Source organism: Aquila chrysaetos, chromosome 7, assembly GCF_900496995.4.
Source record: "Aquila chrysaetos chrysaetos chromosome 7, bAquChr1.4, whole genome shotgun sequence".
Classification (NCBI taxonomy): domain Eukaryota; kingdom Metazoa; phylum Chordata; class Aves; order Accipitriformes; family Accipitridae; genus Aquila; species Aquila chrysaetos.
In genome coordinates, this window is record NC_044010.1 from 26004737 (window position 1) to 26026331 (window position 21595).

Below are 21595 nucleotides of genomic sequence, written 5' to 3' on the forward strand. Positions count from 1 at the left end.
TGTTAGGACGGCATAGACTAACCTCTACAGCCATAACAAACCCTCCAACTAGGTGTAACTGTGAGCACCCAAACTCCATCAGCTCCTGGAGCTGACATTACAGTGCCTTTGTGTGGATCCATTTACTCTTTCTCAGCAGGGCAGAGATATCCTGTCTTTGTACCTTGCAGCTGGTACAAAAGTGTCCAAATCAGCTGTCATTCTGAACCACTACTATTGTAACCTAAAAACACATCTACAGTTTTATATTAAATGAATCTTAAAAGAAGATGAAACGAAAGATGTTAAAAGAGGATACTTTCTGCAAGTGTTAGATATATTTTCAGAAATTAGTGGCAGAAGATTAATGCAGGTGCTGTCTTTCAAAGGCTTTTATCTAGTCAGTGCTGTTTCTCTGGAAGGCCAGTAGATATATTAAAAACGGCTGCAAGTTGTGTCTTATCATAAGTTTTTTCTTCTTAATAGTGGGAAAATGAGAAAAGCATTTGGGGATAATAAGAAGCCCTTAGACCTATTTTTCTCACTTCGCAATATTGGTTGGTTTGGGTTTTTTTAACTTCCAATACTGCATGAACTGTTGGAATTTTTTTTTATTAACAACCCTGGAAAAGTTTTAGTCCCTTGTGCATCTCTTTTTTCAATGCATGGCTGTCACCAATGCTTAAAATCATATAGGCAAAGAGGGACAATCTAATGCATGATATTTTCACTCGTCATCACTAGTAGCAAAGATGATATTCTTCATGCCAAACATGATTTTTATCAGTAGTTTTTACAAAAATGTAGCTTTAGCATCTCCAGTGGTGTCAAAGTGAATGAAAAATAAAAATAGCTCTTATCAATGCTTCGGGTATGTGTGTGTATATATATGTATTTGAATTTGTGTATGTACATTTTATGATGTATTACATAGACAAAATAGGGCTTTTGAACTATACAGAGAGTGTTTTATTAGAATAGAAGCTAGGATAATGAACTTTTTCATCTAGAGACTGAAAATGACTAAGTACAGAAAAATAAAAATGTCTCCCTCATGCTCACAATTTCCTCCCAAGGGCAAGTTCTTTTCTTTAATTTTGCTCTCAGTCAAGCAATTCATTGACTTTTTTGGGGTAGAAAAAAATTCTGTATGATCCCACCTGTGTAGCTGGTGTAAGTTTTTGTCCCTGTCACATCTTGCTGCCAAACAGCAGACTCTTTTGCTACAGGTGCTCTCCTTGTCTCTCACATCCCTTCAACCCTGACCCATAGGCTGCAAGAGTCTCCCTGGGGCACAGTCTCCCTAGCTCTGAAGGGAGGAGTAACCTCCCTTTTCTCCAGAAGTGTTGACTTGACCCTGACAAGGCACCAGCTAAGAAAAGCCAAGAAGCAGCCTTCTTCATTCTTGTTCTGTACGCCACCGCAAAAGTACATAACATTTGTTGACTTACTGTAACTATGAATAAACTTCCAATCTGAATAGCTCTTGTGTCCTTTGAAGCATTTTCCTTAGATTTCAAATCATTTCAGATCTGTTTGAAACTATATTTTAGCTGATTACAACCAAGCCTCAACGTCAGGGTATCACATAAAAGCGTGCTTGCATGACCAAGGCCTCCGCTTTCATTACCATTAGCCTTCCTTGCCACAAGAGCATGTTGCTGGCTCATGTTCAACATGGTGTCCACCAGGACCCCCAGAGCCATTTCTGCAAAGCTGCTTTCCAGCTGGGTGACTGCCAGCCATATACTGGTGCCTGGGATTGTTCCTCCCCAGGGGCAGGAATTTGCATTTGCCCTTGTTGAACTTCACAAGGTTCCTGTCAGCCCATTTCTCCAGCCTGCCGAGGTCCCTCTGGATGGCAGCATAACCATCTGGTGTATCAGCCACTCCTCTGAGATTTGTGTCATCAGCAAAGTTGCTGAGGGTACGCTCTGCCCCATTGTCGAAATCATTGATGATGTTGAACAGGTTTGGACCCAGTATTGACCCCTGGGGTACACTGCTAGTCACTGGTCCCCAACTAGATTTCACACCATTGATCAACACTTTCTGGGCCCAGCCATTCAGCCAGTTTCCAATTCCACCTCACTGTCTGCTTATCCAGCCTATGTATCAACAGCTTCTCTTCGAGGATCTTATGGGAGACAGTGTTGAAAGCCTTACTGAAGTCAATGTAGATAATATGCACAGCTCTCCCCTCATCTACCAAGCCAGTCATTTCATCATAGAAGGTTACTTTGGTCAAGCATGACCTTGCCTTTGTGAATCAATGCTGGCTACATCTGATGTAGTAGTTCTTCATGCCTGGGAGCAGTTTCCAGGATTGGTTGCTCCATCACCTTCCCATGGATTGAGGTGAGGCTGACTGGCCTGTAGATCCTTGAGCCCTCCTTCCTGCCCCTTCTAAAGGCAGAAGTGACATTTGCTTTCCCCTGTCCTCAGGGACCTCTCCCAATCTCCATGATCATTCAAAGATTATTGAGAATAGCCCTGCATTGACAGCTTCCTCAGCGCTTGTGGGTGCATCCCATCAGAGCTCATGGACTTACGTATATCCAGTTTTCTTAAGTATTCCCTGACCTGAACCTTGCTCCAGAATTTCCTCACCTCTCCGGATCCTATCCTTACATTTCCAAAGGCAATGATATCTCTGTTATGTTTATTTTCTAGATTTCTCTTTATAGCTGTTCTTCCATAAAACTAAACCAGATTTTTTTCTTCCTCACTTTGACTTCAGTAGCAACAACAGCATTCTTCTGGCCAGGCTGGGTTTCAGTTACGTTTGTGTATTTTTTGTCTCAGTACATAATCAGTAACCCTTGTGCTTTTGCAGATATAAACTGTCTGGTTTTTTTAACTTTAGTCAACAATTCTGTAGGTAATGAGCAAGGAAAAGACTAAAGATATTCCCTCTTGAGAATATGCAGAACTGCTGGTAACCAAAATTAGTCATTAGTGACCATGTGTAGCTCAGCTGAAGAGAAGCCCTTTCCAGGTACAATGTGTTATTTCAGAGCAAGGCCACTTTCTGAGGCAGAGTTAGCTATGGGGTAATGTCAGCAGTTGGCTTCTGGTACTTAGTTCTAGGAAAAGTTATGTTGCAGCATTAAAAGTTAAATTAGGAGAATCATGGGGATTTGTAGTCATCATCTTTTGAAGTCTCTTTCCATAGAAAAAGCTAAAACAGCAGCCAGTGGGTACTTGAGCCAGGACTGAAAGTCATGACTTGTGGCTTTTAAGTTGCCAGTTTAAATCTCCAGGGAAAGACTGCAGAATTATATTCTGTACTGATTCTTCAGTAATAACATTTTGGCCTGATTTTCAGCCTATGGTTTGTGACCACACTGCCTGTCCATTTATGTGTGTATGTATACCTGTACAAAAATTAATCAATTTCTGTCTTCAGATAACTTTGAATGCAGTTGATGTTTTCACTAAATTTGCCAGAGAACAGAGGCTGCAATAATAATACATTCCTGTAAACTTTTTTTAAAATAGGTATCTGAGGGTGGAAGTAAAATTCTTTGTAGCTCAGTAAGGAAAATATTGTATTAGAAATTTACACACTTTTAATGATCAGAATAATTTGGGAAAGAAGACTTGTAACTTTCCGACCCTTGATCCTTGCACCACCTTCGATAGCAACAATAAATTTAAACCAAGAAAGAAAAAGGAAAGCACAGAAGGAGTTTGAAGGTATTTCCAAAGGCAAAATTTCCATTCCAAAGATCAGAAATTTTAAGTCCATGATGGGCACCTCTTTTGTACAACTTCGTGCATTACAAGATTCCTTATTCTATCTCTGCCACTTTGACTAGTTAGGGTTTTAGTTTAATCCAAAATGAAGAACAAAATGCAGTAGTCAAAAAGGAAAGCCTTGAGGATGTTAGTCTCCTTGCAGCTCTGATCACATTCCCAAGGCAAGGAAGAGCTGCAGCATTACCCTTGTGAAATTGCCTGCATCATTTTCTCATAGGCTGAAGGATATTGTTATTCCAAAATCAGAACTCAAAAATGAAGACTTTTGTCCGACTTTTGTTCAGATCATAATTCTGAGCTAAAAGTGTAAAGCAAAGTCTTCAGCATGTATTGCTGTATTGGAAGAATAATTTTTTTTATTTTATTTTCTGAAGAGGGTAGAGAGAAGAATTTAAATGTGTCTTTGAGATCTCATGCTTTGAGAATAGGAGTTGGTAGGAATCACACCAATCAGATAAATTAATATCCAAAACTTCAGAAAGATGACAGCCCCCACAAAACCTATTTGCTTTTGTTTTGCAAAGCAGTACTAGAATTTGCTGAGTAAGACCCATTTCTCATCAAATCCTGGAGATGAACATTGTTGTAAATGATAGGGCGTGTTCTTGCTGTAGGCTAAAACCAGCTCTGTGGGGTCCATTCCCTGCAAAGAGTAACTTTTTTACGTGAAAAGGGATAGAAATTGCTTACTAAAATTGATAGAACTTATTTGATATGAATCAGAGACAAAAAGGCTTACACTTTCAGTATCATCAGCGGGGTTCATAGGCAAAAAAAAAAAAAAGATATTTTTTAGAAAAACAGTAGAATGCTAGAAAAAAACAAATAATAGTGAAAAAACTGCTCCGTATTCACAGAACTTCTGCTTCAAAAGGAATTGAATTTTTTTTTTTTTACCTTCTGAATTTAAGTTTGTTTATCTTTTTGAATGCTATGAGAAAGAAAGAAAATCATCATAGGTGTTGAATATTAAAGTGCGAGGCTACACTTTATAAGTATGGTACTCTTATTCACCTAGAATATTTGTTATGAGTAATTGCTAGCATTATGTTGCTTTATAATTAAAAAAAACATAAGTGCCAATTAGAAGATTAAGTTGATAGATATACTCTCTAAAAATACTTAAAAGTTGTGTTATTAAAATAACTGTGGAAGTTTAATGTGTCAAAGAATTTTTTGCTATTAATATAAGGACCAAACTATTTAAGTCTTAATAAAAAGAACAGGTTGTGAATTTTGAACAGCTTGAACAGTCATAATTTCTTTAAAAATGTGTATCATTGAAAACACCACAGTAGAAATATGTGTGAGGATGAGGTAAAGTCCATAATAGCTCTTAGTTTATTTATATTGCTGTCTTTTCTACTTGATAGTTACCTACACTCAGATGTATATTTGTGCAAGAACAGGGACATTCATGTTATAAGAGGATAATGCATTGGTTAAACTTTATGCATCTATGTCCGAAAGGCAAGTTTCCCACCAGAACATATTCACAAAACAACAGCTCTGTGATTTAAGCTAAATTTAAGGTGCTTTGCAAAAAAACCTAGAAGATTCAAATCCTAAAACCTAAAAATCCTTTGAGTTTGGGTAGCATTTAAATTCTGCATGTCTTGATCATGTATTTGTGGAAAGAGGGAATGATTTTTTCCACCACTTGCCTTTCTCTTCAGACTGTGAGCTCTCTAGAGTAAGAGATATATCCCAATGTATTTGTGCTAAGATGTCACAAATCATCCTCTACACTGATTTTAACCTTAAATAAATTCTTTTGAAGCTTAAATAAATATAATAAGGGACTGATATAATACAGTTTAAATGCAAAATGCCGTGCTTAACTGTTTTCATCTACTTCCATTACAATTTCTTAAAATTCACTTTTTAAAGTAAGTAAATTAAGATGTAACCAAGGTTATTGTTTATACTACACAAGATTTTCTACATTTCAATTTCTTTTGAAGTCTCTTTTGAAACAGTAGCCTAACACTGATATTAGTCGCTATCCATATAATTACTGTGCCACTGTAGCTGAAAAAAACCCCCTCAATATCCATTCAAGATTAAGATGTTTAAACATACACTATATTGCATAAACTTGACTGTATTATCTGCCAAAAAGTGAACTTTCAATATAAATATTAGTAGAAAATATATATGCAAACTTCATATATTGCACTGGGTTATATCCAGACATACTGTGAGGACTCGAATGTCTAAGAAGTTGCATGTTTTGAAAAGCAACTTTGTTTTGTTCCGACCCTAGTATTAAAGTCAGTATCTAATTACCCAGCTGCCTGTGCTAATTGCATTGGTCATTCATATTTCAAGTGGACTTACGTCCATATTATTGACGACAGTTTTGACAGTGGTCCATTCTGGTCTCCTACGATAAATCAGGAACAAGGTAAACTTATTAGCAAGAAAAAACAGCTAAACAAGTTTCTCTCTTCTTTATCCCCATGCATGATCAGAACCTTCATTTTATGTAATCATTGACTTTTTTTACAGTTTCTTCTTTCAGCCTATGGGCTCATGTGTGTTGTTGCTTCAAATAGTCACTATTTCTGATAGAAGTTGCACTGTAGTTTCCTGAGTTCCATGTACCTCCAACATATGAAAGACACCTGAAAGGTACTATTTAGGTTGGGCTTGGCTGAATGGTTTTGAATCTCAAGGTGAAACAAGAAAGTTGGTAGCATGCTTCAGGTTAAGTCCTTAAATAAATTGTTTTAAAATTAGACCAAAGAGTTTACCACTTTGGCTGCTGTGGAGAACCACATGTTGCTGCTATTAAGGTACACCTTTTCTATGTTTTGAGGACTTTGTTATCCAGATTTGTCCAGAGCACTTCAATGGTTACCATTTCATCCACACTTTAATCATAATTTGATGTTTCTGTTAGAGTAATGTCTTTCAAGTAATTGTCTTCGGCACAATATAAATATTAAATTAATTATTTTTTCTCTTTTTTTTCTTTCCTACTGTCACTTTTTTCCTTCTGATACTTTATTTTTCATGTTTTATCAACTTTTTCACTTTTTTTTTCAAATTTACTTCTTCTTCACACTCTTGATTTTCTGTAACAATTCTTATCCACACAGATAGATGCTGTGAAGCTACTAGACGTGAAAATGGAGGCCAGTCCCCGCAGCTGAATGCTGCTGGTTTCTCTTTCATTGTATTCATAAGTTTCTGGTGCATGTTTTGATGCTGTTGATAAGGCAAGCAATATGTTTTCTTCCTTTCCCTCTGAATTTTATATTTACAGGAAAATAGACACAGGCCTGTATAAAAAAATTGTACTTTTCTATAGCTCTTCTAAAGTTTCCATTCCTAGTTAAGATCCTAAATACTGTAATTACTTCAGTCTGTACATGCAAAATTCTTCATCTGGCTTTTTGGAAACCTTGTAAGTTCTGTGACAAATTCAACAGATGATGCTTGGTTCTTCTGTCTGACAGAACTTGGAGAATGTGACTTATTGAATTTGATCAATGTGATTTGATTTTATTTTCTCAACTATATTTTGATTATAAAAAAATCTATGCATAGACCTTACCATTGAAAGTTGCATGGCGTTCTAGGTACACTATCAATTGGTCTTTCATAAGAGCATTTTGATTCTGTATTAAGCCTTTTCACAGAGTTGTCCTTACACTAGCTCCTTCCATGATGTACTTTAAACTTTATGCTTAATATCGATATGTTTTGTACTTTCTAGTGGATTTTAACAAACATTTCTTCCCTAATTTATAATCTCTGAATTGCTTTAGTTCATAGTATTTAATTCCCCATACTTCTCCTGTGCCTCTCTGCAGCCATGCCTCAGCACATAAAATAGGTCCCTGACCACCAAACACACTTCTTGTGACTCTAACAGTGCCACATTCCATTTCATGGCCTTTGTTGGACTTGAAGCTCCAGGGGGCTCAATGTTAACCTTTAGTAAAGAATGGGAAAAGTAGGTTTCCCTATTTTACACCTTAAAAGATTGGTTTACAAACTCTGCATCTAGAACAATGTATACAAAACCTCAGAAAAAAGTTCATTTAGTAAGAGTTCACATAGACATTTTTCTGCATATATTTGATTTTAGAATTTATGTAGTTGACTAAGTTTATGGTTCATTCCTCTTGCATACAGAATAACCCAAGAAAGCAATGCACTTTAGAGCTAAGGCAGAATTAAATATCTATTTTAAGATACTTCCCTTCAAATTGTTACTAACCATAACAAAGATAATAAATTAACAATACATGTTGATTTTCCCCCCCTTATAGTTCATTTCTTTAGGGATTTAATACCATTATCTTATAACTTTGAAATTAGTTGGTCAAATTTAAGTTATGTATCTTCACCTGTGTAAGGGATATTCTTATTTCTTAGAAATCATGATTATGGTCAGTTTTGCCAGTTTCAATTTATTCTTAGAAGTATTTACTTTAAAACATCATTAATAAAACCTCTTCTCATCTAAACCAATAACAATAATTTTAGAAGACTGGGCTATGTCACAAGTAAGATGTCTTCAGAATGCATGTGTGTAAATCTGAAGACTTATTTATTGGCTGAAATACTTTTTTTAAAATTTCATATATTTAGTATAATGAAGTAGATGGAATTCAAGCAAATGCCATTCTAAAAATGTTGGCTTCATTGTGATCTGTAGAAAATCTCTCACCGTGTTCAGTGGGGCCGCTATTTCATTTGCAGCCCTTGCCACTATGTTACATCACTTTAACCTAATGCTCTGCCATTAATTTGAAATGAATTATATTGACATGTGCCTGGCATAGTATGGTAAAGAAGTAGAATTTCTATTCTAATTTTGTAAGAGTCAAAACTTTGGGTTCCCAGTCAGAGCCAGTTGGGTGAAAGCCTAGTTTTCCATGCACAAACATTGTGAATATATGGATTAGTTTTATAAGTGTTATTCTTGTAACAAAAACTATTTATTTGTTTAATGCTTAAGTGCTTATTGAATCTACAGACAATAGTTAATGAAGGATAGGGATCTTAACATTAAGCTATCTTTTTTAATGAAAATTTTCTCTTTAACTCTGATACAGAGGATTTGGAATGGCTAGCTACATGTAACAGTTATCAATAACTTTCAGGTGTGAGAACACATTTTCAGTTCAGTATAACTCTGATAAGTGCTATTGCTTATGCTAAATGTTTTTTGGGGGAAGAATCACCTTGGGCAGGAACTTTTGCAAGAGGCTTTATTTGTTTCTAACCATTTCTAAAATCCAGATAGTGAAAATGTTTGTTGTTGTCATTATTGCCACTTTTTTCCTGTGGTAACAAAACAACTGCAAGTACATCTCTACTTATAATCATAGAACTGACTTTTGGCAAATATGTAGTAAGTAGATGCTGCTTGTATTCCCAAGGGGGGAAAAACCCCAACCTGCCCAAGTCTGGCCTCATTAGAAGCTTCTGAAAATCTTAGTTCACAACTGGTCAACAGTGAATAGTTTGATCTCCACTGAGTGCTTCGGCACAAGCAGACCATGATCTGCTCCCAGGAGCTCTTTCTCAGTTTGCAGGAGCACAGTGGTGCACAAACACCAGGGCTCCTTCTTGGACCAGGGGAGCAGTGAATTCTTTTGAGAGACTGTTGTCTGCAGTCACATCCCTTCTGCATTTTGATCCCATTGTAAGATAGGGGCTGGATGCTTATAAGGAAACAGAATTTTCTCTTATGGACACAATAGAGATAGAGTGCTGTTCTGAATAATAACAATCACAACTAATGAGCATCTACCACTGGATTAAAAGGTCTTGAGTAAAACTTAGATGGTTTTATAGAATGAAACATAAAATAGGGTCTCATTAAAGTTGCACAGACAGTCCAATTCTGGTATTTCCTTGTTTTGCAGCATTTTCCTAATTTCCTAAAATTTGAAACATTTAAGCTGTTCTACTAAACATTTTCTTACATATTTTACCTGTCATCTACTTGTCTCTGTTCTTACTTTTTTTATAAAGCAAGACAGGAGACTACTACAGGTATGTATAAAAGTAGAAAAATTATAATTTCTAAATAATTTTCCTACTCTGGTTAGACATTTGAAGTACTCTTTACCAGTTATAAATTTATTATCTTAGCAAGTCATTCTAACATTGCTGATAAGTATACAAGAAGACAAGATAGGAATTAGGGCACAGGGAGTGATTGACTGTGAACTCTCCAAACATGTTGTGAAAGAGCTAATGAAAAGCCTTAAGAAATTTTAGAAGCTAAATATACATTATAAATGACAAGTTGGCTTTTATCCTCAGTGTTACAATGCCAGTGGGATAAAGAGATAAAGTTGGATCACTTACCTTTTTTCCAACTGATAGTAGCTTCAGCTGGAAACTACATAAGTTTCCCCTGTTAAATGAGAAAAATTTTAGGTCTGCTCCAGTTTATATTCTTCTGCTTTATACATTTTGAGGTTATCAGGTAATTTAAATATGACCTTTTTCTTTTGGCCCTACTCTTCCCGTCGAAGTCCAAAGACAATGAGTTAAGCCAATATTATAGGCATTCTGTGACAGCAGAGCCAGACAGTTCTGGGCAGCATCCCAAAACCTCTGTAATGAGAAAGAAAAAGAGGAAGAGAATAATGTCTTTGGGTTGTCATGTATCTCCTGAGATGAATAACTAATACAGTTTTGTTTGTATTTCTCTTTAAGAATGTTTCATAATTCTTTCTTTAAAAACAATGACAGCAAGATTATTTTACAATATTTTGTACAATCTGTGGGAAGATACAGAAGATTTTAAAATCTTGTCTTCCTACAGACAAGAATGAGGAAAAAGTGAGAAGAAACATTTGCAAATTAAATTATAATTGGTAGGTATAGACTGAACAGCTTTAAAATTGTAGTTTAAACTGTATTACAATGATAAATATGTCCTCACAAATCGAATTTAATATTCTGCTGTCATTAGTACTTAAATGTTACAGAAGTAAATTTTTTCCTTTAAATGTAGTAATTGTAAAAGGGATTTTAGGTCTTATGATTGACAGTGTAAAATGTTACCATTTTTCCAGCGTTGTCACATATTTTTAAATGCTAATATTCAACTGCCTATTGGACTGAAGTCCTAAAATATTCTGCATTGAACTTATGCCTTAAATCCAAATTGGTGGCACAGAAACTTAAAAGGGGTAATGATTATTCTGTGATATAGCAGTATATCTCTAAGGAACATTATTTTTTAAATGTTTTGATTTACAACCTTTTGAGGCTAAGGCTGGCTTCTTTCCTAATCAGGTTTTATTTGTTGTCTTTCTTGTTTCCAGAGTTTTGACAAGTTCCTAACAGTTACAAATTATTCATGAATCAAAGTATTTACATAATACAACTTCAAATGTGATCCTTCATTTATTACAGTAGGGTTATTAGAATATAAATTGCTGTCTAGCTAAATAGGAAAAACATTGCCCAGAAAAAGACATGTATGCTGCATACATCAGAAATAAAATATATCCATCTGTGTGGTTTTATGAGGTGTACAAAACATACCATCACCAAGCAACAAAATAACATTCCATTTAATTTTGTGATGGAAGTATAAGGACAAGCACTGATGTAAAAAATATGATGTCCATATGAAAAATAGATATTTAAAAGATAAACAGATATAGTGGGTTAATTACATAAGTAACTGTATGACCAATACTTGGATTCCTGGGCCTTACCATGTATTATCTTTCCAGCATGCAAACCTTATTCACTAAATTTAGTAACTCTACTTGTGTATGCAAATGTAAAGTTAACTAGTTAAGCCTAACAAAACAATTTCATTTTTTTTAAAGAGGTAATGGAGACTTATATACAATTTGTGATTGTGCTAATAGTCTCCAATCTTCTACCCATTGTCTAGTATCTTGATGATTTCTAATTGCTCATTTTTGGGGGATTTTTACGAGAAAAGGAAAAAAACCTCTTACTTTTAGGAAGTAGTTTGAACAATATCAAGACAAATGCAGCTTCTGAGGTCTATAATGACATCACTGAAATCTTTGCTACATCTAGAGCTCATCTGAGCTTATCACATTGTACTTCATCTATCCCATTTCTCCAGGCATATAAGGAATCTTAAGTTTTCCTTTTGTACCCATTTATCAGGCTTAATGTATAAGTGATGGAAACTCACAGGGAAAATCCTATTCCTTGTAATGTCAATGACAGCATCATAATAAAGCTAATGGTGTCAAATATCAAGTATAAAGAATCTACCAACTTTGCCTGTTTAGAAAAAGTAGCTGTATGGAAGCTGTGTGCTTGAGAGCTGTGTTAAGTTTTGATGTTTTACAAGAACTAGATCAAGCAACTGAGGTAGGAATATCCATTTTTGTTCATTTTTATATGTTCTAAAGTCCTGAGAAACTGTAGTAGTAATTCTTGCCACCATAGTCCCATTATGTTGTATGATATTCTTACTAATAGTTCTTTATATTTATTTTACATGTTTAACATTTTTGTAGAGGTAATTTCTAGTGAATATTTTATCTTCATATAATTTTAATTACAATGCATGTTAAGCGAGCTTAATACAAGCAAAGTAAATCTTACTGAGTGCATGTTTCCAACAAAATTACATTTGAAAATATATACAATGTACTAAAAACTACTTCTGTGAAAAATATTGCAAGCACTGCAGTTTCTGTTTTTAAAAACATTATGAAAGGCAAGACAAAGTCTGGATTTAAAGTAGTTTATTTTAATTTGTGAAACAATGGCATATTTTTTTTTCATCTCATTCATGTTTCACTACCATTTTGCTGCACTGATTTCTTCCATACATGCAGTACTTGCTGTCATCTCTGCTTTCTTCCTGAAGAATGTGTGCATAGTGTAAAAGTGATGGCCCTCAGCATCTTTCCAAACACAGTGTCAAGAAATGTATGTAACCTTGTGCGTCTTTCATCTGTTGTTCAAAGTTCATTTTAGTTTATGCAATTTCTGTCTTCATTTTTGTAATAAAGAAAACTGACTTAAAGCATTTCTATCTGTATTTTCTTTACTACTGATAAATGCTGTTTTTCTTGTGTTATCTACATTGTGTATTTTGTAACTGAAGAGGTTTTTAAACATTGTATCAATATTTTTGTTTCAACAGTAAACCTCAGTGTTTTATCCAATAATGGATATTTAAAACCCCCCACGCACACACAAAAAGCCCCCCCCCCCCAAATCATTACAATTAGAATTCTTCAATTTTTAGTTTGGTTCATATTAGGTGGCTGCCATGCTACTCCACTAATGGAGCAAGTATGTGAAGTGTCTGTATAAATACATGGCCTGAGCACTTGATCCATATAGATTTAATCTGCCTACTTGAAACAGTTGTATCCCAAAAGGCAGATGTTTTAATACTGGGAGAAACTATATTGGCACACGACACTTAAACCAAGTACAACTCTGCTGACACTTGCAGTTGTACCAGTGTAACTATTTCAAGTAAAAACATGCACCATATACTGGCAGCACCCATAATATTAAAATTTTCTTTTTGTAGCTAATGCTATAAAATAATGATACATTTAAAATATTATTCCAAGTAGTACTTCTCAAAACTGTTGGGTTTGCATTTACATATGTCTTAAAGAGCTAAAAGAAAGTGTTGTCAAACCTGAAATATTTTATCAATTCAAATACAATCCCAACATAGTTCAACTTTTTTTCAGGTCTCCTGACTATAGTACTCTGGTTACAGCTGTCATCCAGTATAAAGATGCAAAAATCTCTCAGGTCTTTGTGGTATGTGCACAGTGTGATTTTGAATTCTCCTAAAGAAAGCAATTAAAATAATTTATCCTTTTATGTAACAGCAGTACTGAAACCACACATAAGTGTATGTTTTCAATACCCATGTCAATCTTAATTAATCTGCACAGGTTCTTGGAAATTCCTACAAGAGACATGTTCAGTAAATCTGCTGTCAATTTGAATGGAAGAAAGTGGGACACAGAAACTTAATTATTTCCCCAAGGCCTTCTGAAACCTGGGTGCCGAGCTGATGCCACAGACTCCACAAAAAGCCATCACTGCACAACCTGTCCCCCCTCAATGCACAGGAGGGCTGGGATCTCTCTGCCCGCTTTTCTCTGGGGCTTCACATAGAAGTAGGCACTGGTAAAAAAATACTCTTTACTATGGTGACTGAGTAAATACATGAAAGAAGGGGCTGTGGCTACCTGATAACTCTTTAGACACGTTACAAATGCTTTTGAAAGCTGCATAGGGATAGTTTGATGATGCCAGGAATAATTTTTTAAAACTTTGCTTAAAAAATAATAAAGCGCAACTCCAAATAATATTTTCACAAGCCAGCACACTTTTTCTAGTTAACACGGCCTTCTTTCCTTTCCCTTATCCCTTAGCGGACACAGACAAGACATTGTTGACAGGAACACTCAAGCTGCTAGCTGCATTACAATATTTGTTTTATTTAGCATTTATGTTTTGTTTAAGACACCTTCATAGGAAAAATCCTATAACGGGCCATTAGAGTAAATGAGAACTCAAGTCCTACTTACTCAGTACCCAGAAAGTGTCATAATAAAAGAAATTTTCCTGTAAAATTTAGATGGAAAAAGTAATTTCAGAAAACTTGTTGGCAAGAGGATCTCTGCCATAATAAAGAAAAGCTCCCTCACTCAGATAAGTATCAGAAAAGCATAACATTTCTGACAGATACCATTTTAGACATGCTCAATTTCGTAGCTCACATCTTTATAACTGATAACCCTGGTTGGTACCACAGACTCCCTTGACTGTGAATGCCCATCCCTCCTGTGCGCCGTTGTCTATGGTATACAGCCCCTTCTTTATGGCTCCTCTTGCTGCCAGTGAAACCATTGAAACTCCACTGCAATCAGGCTCAGATTTCATTGGAGATGGTAGACAATTAAGGCATGTCATTTATGAGTAGAAGAAAGTTAGCAGAAACCATCTCTTCAGTCAATTAGTTATATTGGGATCAATAATACTGTCCTCTTATTTTTCAAAACTGTGTGTCAGGCATATCTGTCAGAACGTATTACTCAGTTGTGCAGTACAGAGCACATATCCTCATGTGCTTGTACACTACCCTTCAGCAGTATCTGTCCTAGCAGAAAGTTATAGGAAAAATCACTGGGGAAGAAAAAACATTAAAATTAATGTTGATTATAGCCTTGATAGCATCTTTTTGTATTAAGGAAGAGGATAGAAAAGGATATTACTTACTGTCATGGTCTCTTTTGCATCTCACATTCCCTCAGTAAATGTTGCACAGAATCATAATAATTTTTTAAAAGTTGATGCTGCAACTGTATTGATTTGTTTATTTCATTTGAAGATAGACATGTAGCTCCTGGGCACTTACCTGACTCAAAAGCCAAGTTTTATTGGTTATTATTGGAGCTTGTTTGCATAGGGGGATCATTGGTTGTTTACTCCTTTTTGCCTGATGCGATTTTTGTCTCAGTAAGGAACAGGAGTGCTTAGTAATGGGAAGCTTTTGTACAAAGCTAAGAAATGGTTCCTCTTCTAATTAATATAGTCTTCCAGCATCATACCATTCTCAGTAAAAAAGCTGAGTACATGCTACCTTCACAGGCTACCCAAGATAGAGTTCATTCTGGGTACCTGTAACTTGTAAGATTTGGTATCCTTTTTTTCCCCCCTTTCCAGATCTTTAGCTTGGCAATGCTTGTTCTAGCAATGGTCTTAGCTTTCCACCATTATAGTATGAACTGGTAGAAAAATCTTGTACAGTTGTTTAACTTTTTGGTACTACATTATGATTGTTTGGATGCTTGTCAATGGATACTGATTTTTAATATCTATGTTTTCTATCTTTTTAGAGATTTTGAATAAGTATATACATCTTGTAAGCCTTTGGTTCTAAGAAAAGTTCCAGATCATATCTAAAATTCAAAGACAACATTCATAGGCAGTGCAGAAATACCATCATGGTTGGACAGCCTTTTTAAGAGTCAATAGAGCAGAGCAGTTCAAGAAGATGATAAATAAGAATGTGCTTTTTTTCTGCCACTACCCAGTGCAGTGTTTTCAAATTCATCCTCTAGCTCATAATTTTCAACTACTTTAGCTCAAGAGCAGTTCCTACTTGAGCTTCAGACTGACCTGAAAGAAAGGACAAACTTATGCATAGTATCCCTGCACACTCTTTCTCATCCATTCAAATGTAGGTGCCAGGTGCTACCCTATGAGTGCAGGAAAGTGTTTAATATCATTACTTTTTTTCCTTAAAAATGTAAATTACTCTAAAAGGTTAAGGGTTATGTAGAATCATCTAGCTTTGATTTTTCTTTTAATCCATGCCTGCTAAGGAGGAGTTGACGGGAAGTAAGGCACAAAAAGGTGCTAACTTGCTTCTTTTTTTCAATAAAACTTAGAATCACTGAATGGTTGAGGTTGGAGGGGACCTCTGGAGGTCATCTTGTCCAAACCCCCTGCTCAAGCAGAATACTTATTATAAAGCTTGCAATTATTATTTTGTTGTACCAGCAGTTGAATATATACAATGCGATTCTGTAAGAGTATGGAGAAATTCTGTTACATCGAAGGACGTACATTCATGTAACGTCAGTCCAAATGTCTGAATGTTGCATATTAAGTTCCTGTCTCCTTGTGCAGAAGCAAAAGCTTTAGTTTTCCCACATACAAAGTATAACTCTATATTCTGTGTACATATGTAGATGGTGGCGCTCTCTTTAGACCTGCTTCCCTTTAGAGTATCTGAAATAGACTCCTTAAAGGAATACACTTTGAACTTACATTTGAGGGTCCAGAAAATTTATCTTTCCAGTTAGTTCTCTTCACTGGGAAATTCTGTTTTACTTGCCAAAGCTCTTCACTGCTCTTTCCCATTCAAATAATGATTTGTGCAAAAATGTTCAGTTATTTTATTAGAAGTTAGAAACACAACTTAATGAATAAGTGAGAACTTGTAAATTGCCAATACTTTCCATAACTTTTATAGAAACTTGCTTCAATTTTTTTAATTGCATTTCTGAAAGTTTTGTAATCTTACTTCCATAAGTATTCATTGATAACCACTGATTTGAGGAAGTGGATGAATGAAGTAACTTTGTTTAAAGTTGACGGTTTCCTTCATTATCATGGCAAGGTGTATTATATTATTTATGCCACATTCTATATAACAAAAAGCATATAATTTTAAATTTAGCATATTTTTGACAAATGATAATTGAAACTTACTCAGAACTATGGAACTTACTTACACTTTTTTTTTTTCAACCAGTGTTTAAAAAAGCTCCACTATGATTAGATTACTAAGTCAGGTATACAGTAAACCTTTTCACAAAATTGTTAAGAACTGATTGTCTCACATTAACATTTATATTTTAAGATTTAAAATCATAAAAGTGTTTTTTCAACTAGAAAAAAAAGGCATATAATGTATAAATACTTTATTGTTGTAGAGCACAAAGTGGAACTAGTGTTTTGAGTCCATTTGGTACATACTAGAACACTGTTAAAATAAATATAAAATCATTGCCTTATAATTTTTTTTTTTTTATTGTTTAAGAATTGTTACAGTAAAGCTATTCCCAATTTAATTTAGGGCAAAACTTTTTAATAACAAAGGTGTTTTTCAAAGTTGGTTGAAAGGCTATATGTAGTATAACATTAACATTTCATCCAGTCACAGAATTAATACTTCTGTTGATTTCATAAGATCTTAAGACAAAATTTCACATTGTTTTGATACCATAGATATATTAAGGTATGATTTTTGAAAGCAGTCAGGACAGGCCTAATTCTGCTTTAATAGAAATTGGCATTAGTTTTACAACTGGCTTTTGCGGGAGCAGATAGACCAGTACAAAGTCACAGCAATTTAAGAAAGAACAGAATTAAGCCAAAGATTAACTTTAAAAAAATTAATTTTATATATTTTCATTAATATTAAAAATAAACCATAACAAAGGTACTTTTAAAGCCTAAGACAGGTGAGAAGGCTGATGACAGCTGTGCTTCTTGCCCCAGCGCAGGATGTGGCCACATTCCTGTCACTCTTTGGGGTGTGGGAGATAAAGGAGACAAATGTTGGAAAAGTATTGGCAAACATAAGAAATCAGACTTTCAAATGTTGTGAAAAAGAAACCTGTATGGACAAATGAGTTGCAAGTAGGAAAAATAGGACTTGGGAGAAGTAGGGCAGTAGTAAGGATGGGGAATACTGAACGAAAAGGAAATTATCAGTCATAAAGAGATAGAAAAATATGCAACAGTCAAATACTTAGGTCTCAGATGTCTCACCAATACCAAGAAGAAAAACAGTGAAAAACAAAGTCTTACCCACAACTATGGCAAATCAATCTGAATATCATTGTACAAAGGAGTAATATTGTTACTATAAACATTTCCTTCGCTTGCCAGTGAAAATATTGTGTAGGCTTTTGTGTCACTGAATCATTCGGGGGGGGAAGCTTGCCACATCACAATATTCCAGTGACACTGGAAATGCTGTTTACATCAGTGAAAAATGTATCTCCCCATGGTAAAGACTTCTTAACACTGCATTAAAAAAAGAAAAAAAAAATCCTAAAAATGCAACAGCAACAAAACAACCCCAAATCCGTTTAAAAATATGGATTAAAATACCCTAATTTTTTCTCCTCCACATTCTATTTAGTGGTTAAGAAGGTATAGAGAGGAAAACTTTGCTGTATAAGGTGTCTAAAACTGGACTGTATAGAATTTACGAGTATTATATCTGTTGAAACATATGAGCTTTTCAATAAACTGGAATTAAATATCTATTTATATCTTCCTGACAATTCAGACCGGTAAACATAAATGACTGACGTTTACAAAGGAAGTCATCAAATAGATGGGTGGATGTGTGGATAAAGTAAGTTTTGGAAGATGTATCAGAAATTATAATATTTAACTAGGAATGTTGATGTTAAAAAAAGAAAGAAAACGAATTCATGTGAAATGTCAACTTCCAATATTGCTGATGGGGCAATGCATAAATGATACATCATTTCATTAATGTGCCATTATTTTTGTTATTTATATGATGTTTAAGTCTTTCTGAAGAAAGGAAAATAACTTTGAAGTAATATCTGTCTGTTTATCTGCCTATCCATCCATGTAAATATATTCATTGAATTCTGGCTTATTGCATAATAACATTCTGAAGAACAGTTCTATAACAAAACAACCCATACAATAGACTATGAATCAATTGCATAAGAAGTAAAATGTTCCCCTTCTTTTGAGAAAAGTTTTCCATTTAAGAATTCTGTCACATAGACTAACAGAATATATATTTCTGTTAGTATGTATTGATTTAGGAGTCCTCAAGAAAGTAATTTTCAAATTGTTTGAAAGGGTAAATAGATACTTTCTTAAAAATTAGTTAAGCAGCAATACGAAAGCTTAAGTGATATTCTTAATCTGAAAACAGTCCACAATGTATCAGGGAGGTGGAAGAGAAAGAAGAGGAAGATGGTAGTAGTAGCCCCATTAAAACATTTATATTTTATTACATTATGTTATGTTTTGGTGTCTGTTACAACAGTATTCGAGTGATCTCCTGTCAGAAAAATCTTGGCAACAGGCACAGATACAGCTGAAAATGGAAATGTATCACTGGAGTGTTGACTCATGCATCACTCCAAGGCATGGTAACACTAAGTAAGCAATGCTCATGTGCAACACCAACATGCAAAAAACCCAGTTCCACTCCCCTATGGAGTTTGCTCAGGACATAGCATCACACAAGGCAATTGTCACTAGCCAATTTCTGAGCTAGACTGGCACCTTTTTGAATTAGCTGGGTGCATGAACCATTACTGAGATGACTTCCCCCCCCCCTAGTTTATTGATTAGATACAAGTCCTCTCCTTTATAAGGGTCATCTGAGTTCACAAACACAATAGTTCTTTTGAGAATCACACTATTCAAAACAGTCTGTAGCATTACTGTCTGTTATGGAAATGTCAACTGAGTCAAAACATGAAAATATTTTTTTCTGAGATTTGTAATGAAGTAAAATTAGCTAGGCATCAGCTTTCATAATACAAATAAAGAAAGCAAGATCAGGTGTGGAATATGTTTATTTTGAACTGTATGAATGTATTTTCAAGATACAAGACTATACAAAATGAGTTCCTCAACCTATAATCATTTAATAATATGCATAGTTTTCCTCATACTAATTTATTTAAGACTAAGTGTGTGCAACTGTTTGCAGATTAAATAACTTCAATTAACTTCTTTGAAGACTTTTTCATTTTACTTTAATTAAAAAAATGACCTTTGCAAGAATAAATACTGGTTTGGCACACTCTTAAAACTTTCAGTAATTCTGTGTAGCACCACTGCTAATTAATTATATTTGAAATGTGGAAATTGACAACTCATATCAACTATTATTATGTTGAACATTTAAAATGTTTTTCTTAGGCTGCATACTGATACTCTCAGTCTTGGAATGTTAAGATGTGATGTTATTTGTTATTAAATAATGTCATTTATGCTCTGTGACCATATTGGAATTTTGGCAATGGGAAAATATTATATAGAAAAGATGTGTTTTGTGATTTTTTTTTAATCAGGTTGTATACATGCTTAATCTTCAGGACAGTTTATTTCCATTAATTTCTTAATGGCTCATTTCTAAACATCCTTTAGCCTCCTGGCCTACAGCTTAAAAGCTTTAGAAAATGCTATTCTTTGGGATGAATTTTATTAATAAATTTTAATTTTCTTTCCTTCAAGACACTCTTTTTAATGGTCTTGGACTTGGTGCTGTCATTGGCCTGGGAGTGGCAGCCCTTTTATTAATCCTGGTTGTGACTGATGTTAGCTGCTTCTTTGTACGACAATGTGGATTGCTAATGTGCATCACCAGGAGGATCTGTGGTAAAAAGAGTGGTTCAAGTGGAAAAAGTAAAGAACTGGAAGAAGGAAAGGCTGCTTACTTGTGAGTATTGATCACATATTTTGGAAACTTCATTAAAAGAGAAAGTTGGCTGTCCAACTTATATTAACTTTATGGCCATTTTGTGGTGTGACAAAGGGAATTAATAAAATATTTCTATTATTTGGAAAAGTGTTCCTCTGACATGTATAGAATTGTTTGTGGTCAAATGTTGTCTTAAAAGAAAAATGGACACAAAAAAGGCATTTACCATACCTGACTTTAAGATGGCCTCTTTGTGCAGCTTGACACAAAGGAAATCAATCGTAATTCAGTAACAGTTATAGGCACATCTTTGGTCCATGAGGAACAGGTAACAGATCAGTGCAACTCCATTTCTACAAGTCCGTATTTGAGCTGCTAATACCCAAAAACTCAGTGATTTTTTTTTCAGTGGAAAACAAATGCAAATGAACTGATCATTTATGTGCAAATATGTTCTCTTAAATGATAGGAGTGGATAGTGAGATCTCTGCAGAACAGTTCAAGTACTGATTGCATAAAGTAGTAGTACTTTAAAGACCCAATGTTTACAGGGTTTTCAAAAGATAAGCTTGAGAGAGGATTACTTATGGTCCCTCATTTTAGGCAGTTCAATATTTTTACTAAAAAAATGCTTAATTTCCTCATTATGTTCATCTGATAGCATGCATTGTAATATTTGTGAGAATGCTGTCTTTGTGTGTTTAAATAACATTTGCTGGTCCAATTCCTGTGTGCTGTAGCTCTCCCACTAGTCAGGCCTTGCAGTTCATTCTCCTGAAGCTTCCCAGATCCCATCCTTCCCCAGATGCCTGTAGAGCAGATCAGATCCTGCAGCCTTCATTATTCATAGCTGTATTGGGCTTCTTCGTTGTTGGTAGTGGAGGTGTAAGT

General features: G+C 34.9%; 1 protein-coding gene across 1 annotated transcript in view; it reads left to right on the forward strand.

Annotated features, from left to right (window-relative positions):
• NCAM2 (neural cell adhesion molecule 2) overlaps window positions 1-21595 on the forward strand; it is a 338699-nt gene that overhangs the window by 301506 nt on the left and 15598 nt on the right. The window contains exon 16 of the mRNA XM_030021121.2: window positions 20518-20722. Within this exon, the coding sequence (XP_029876981.1) occupies window positions 20518-20722 (205 nt within the window). The remainder of the gene's footprint in view (window positions 1-20517; window positions 20723-21595) is intronic.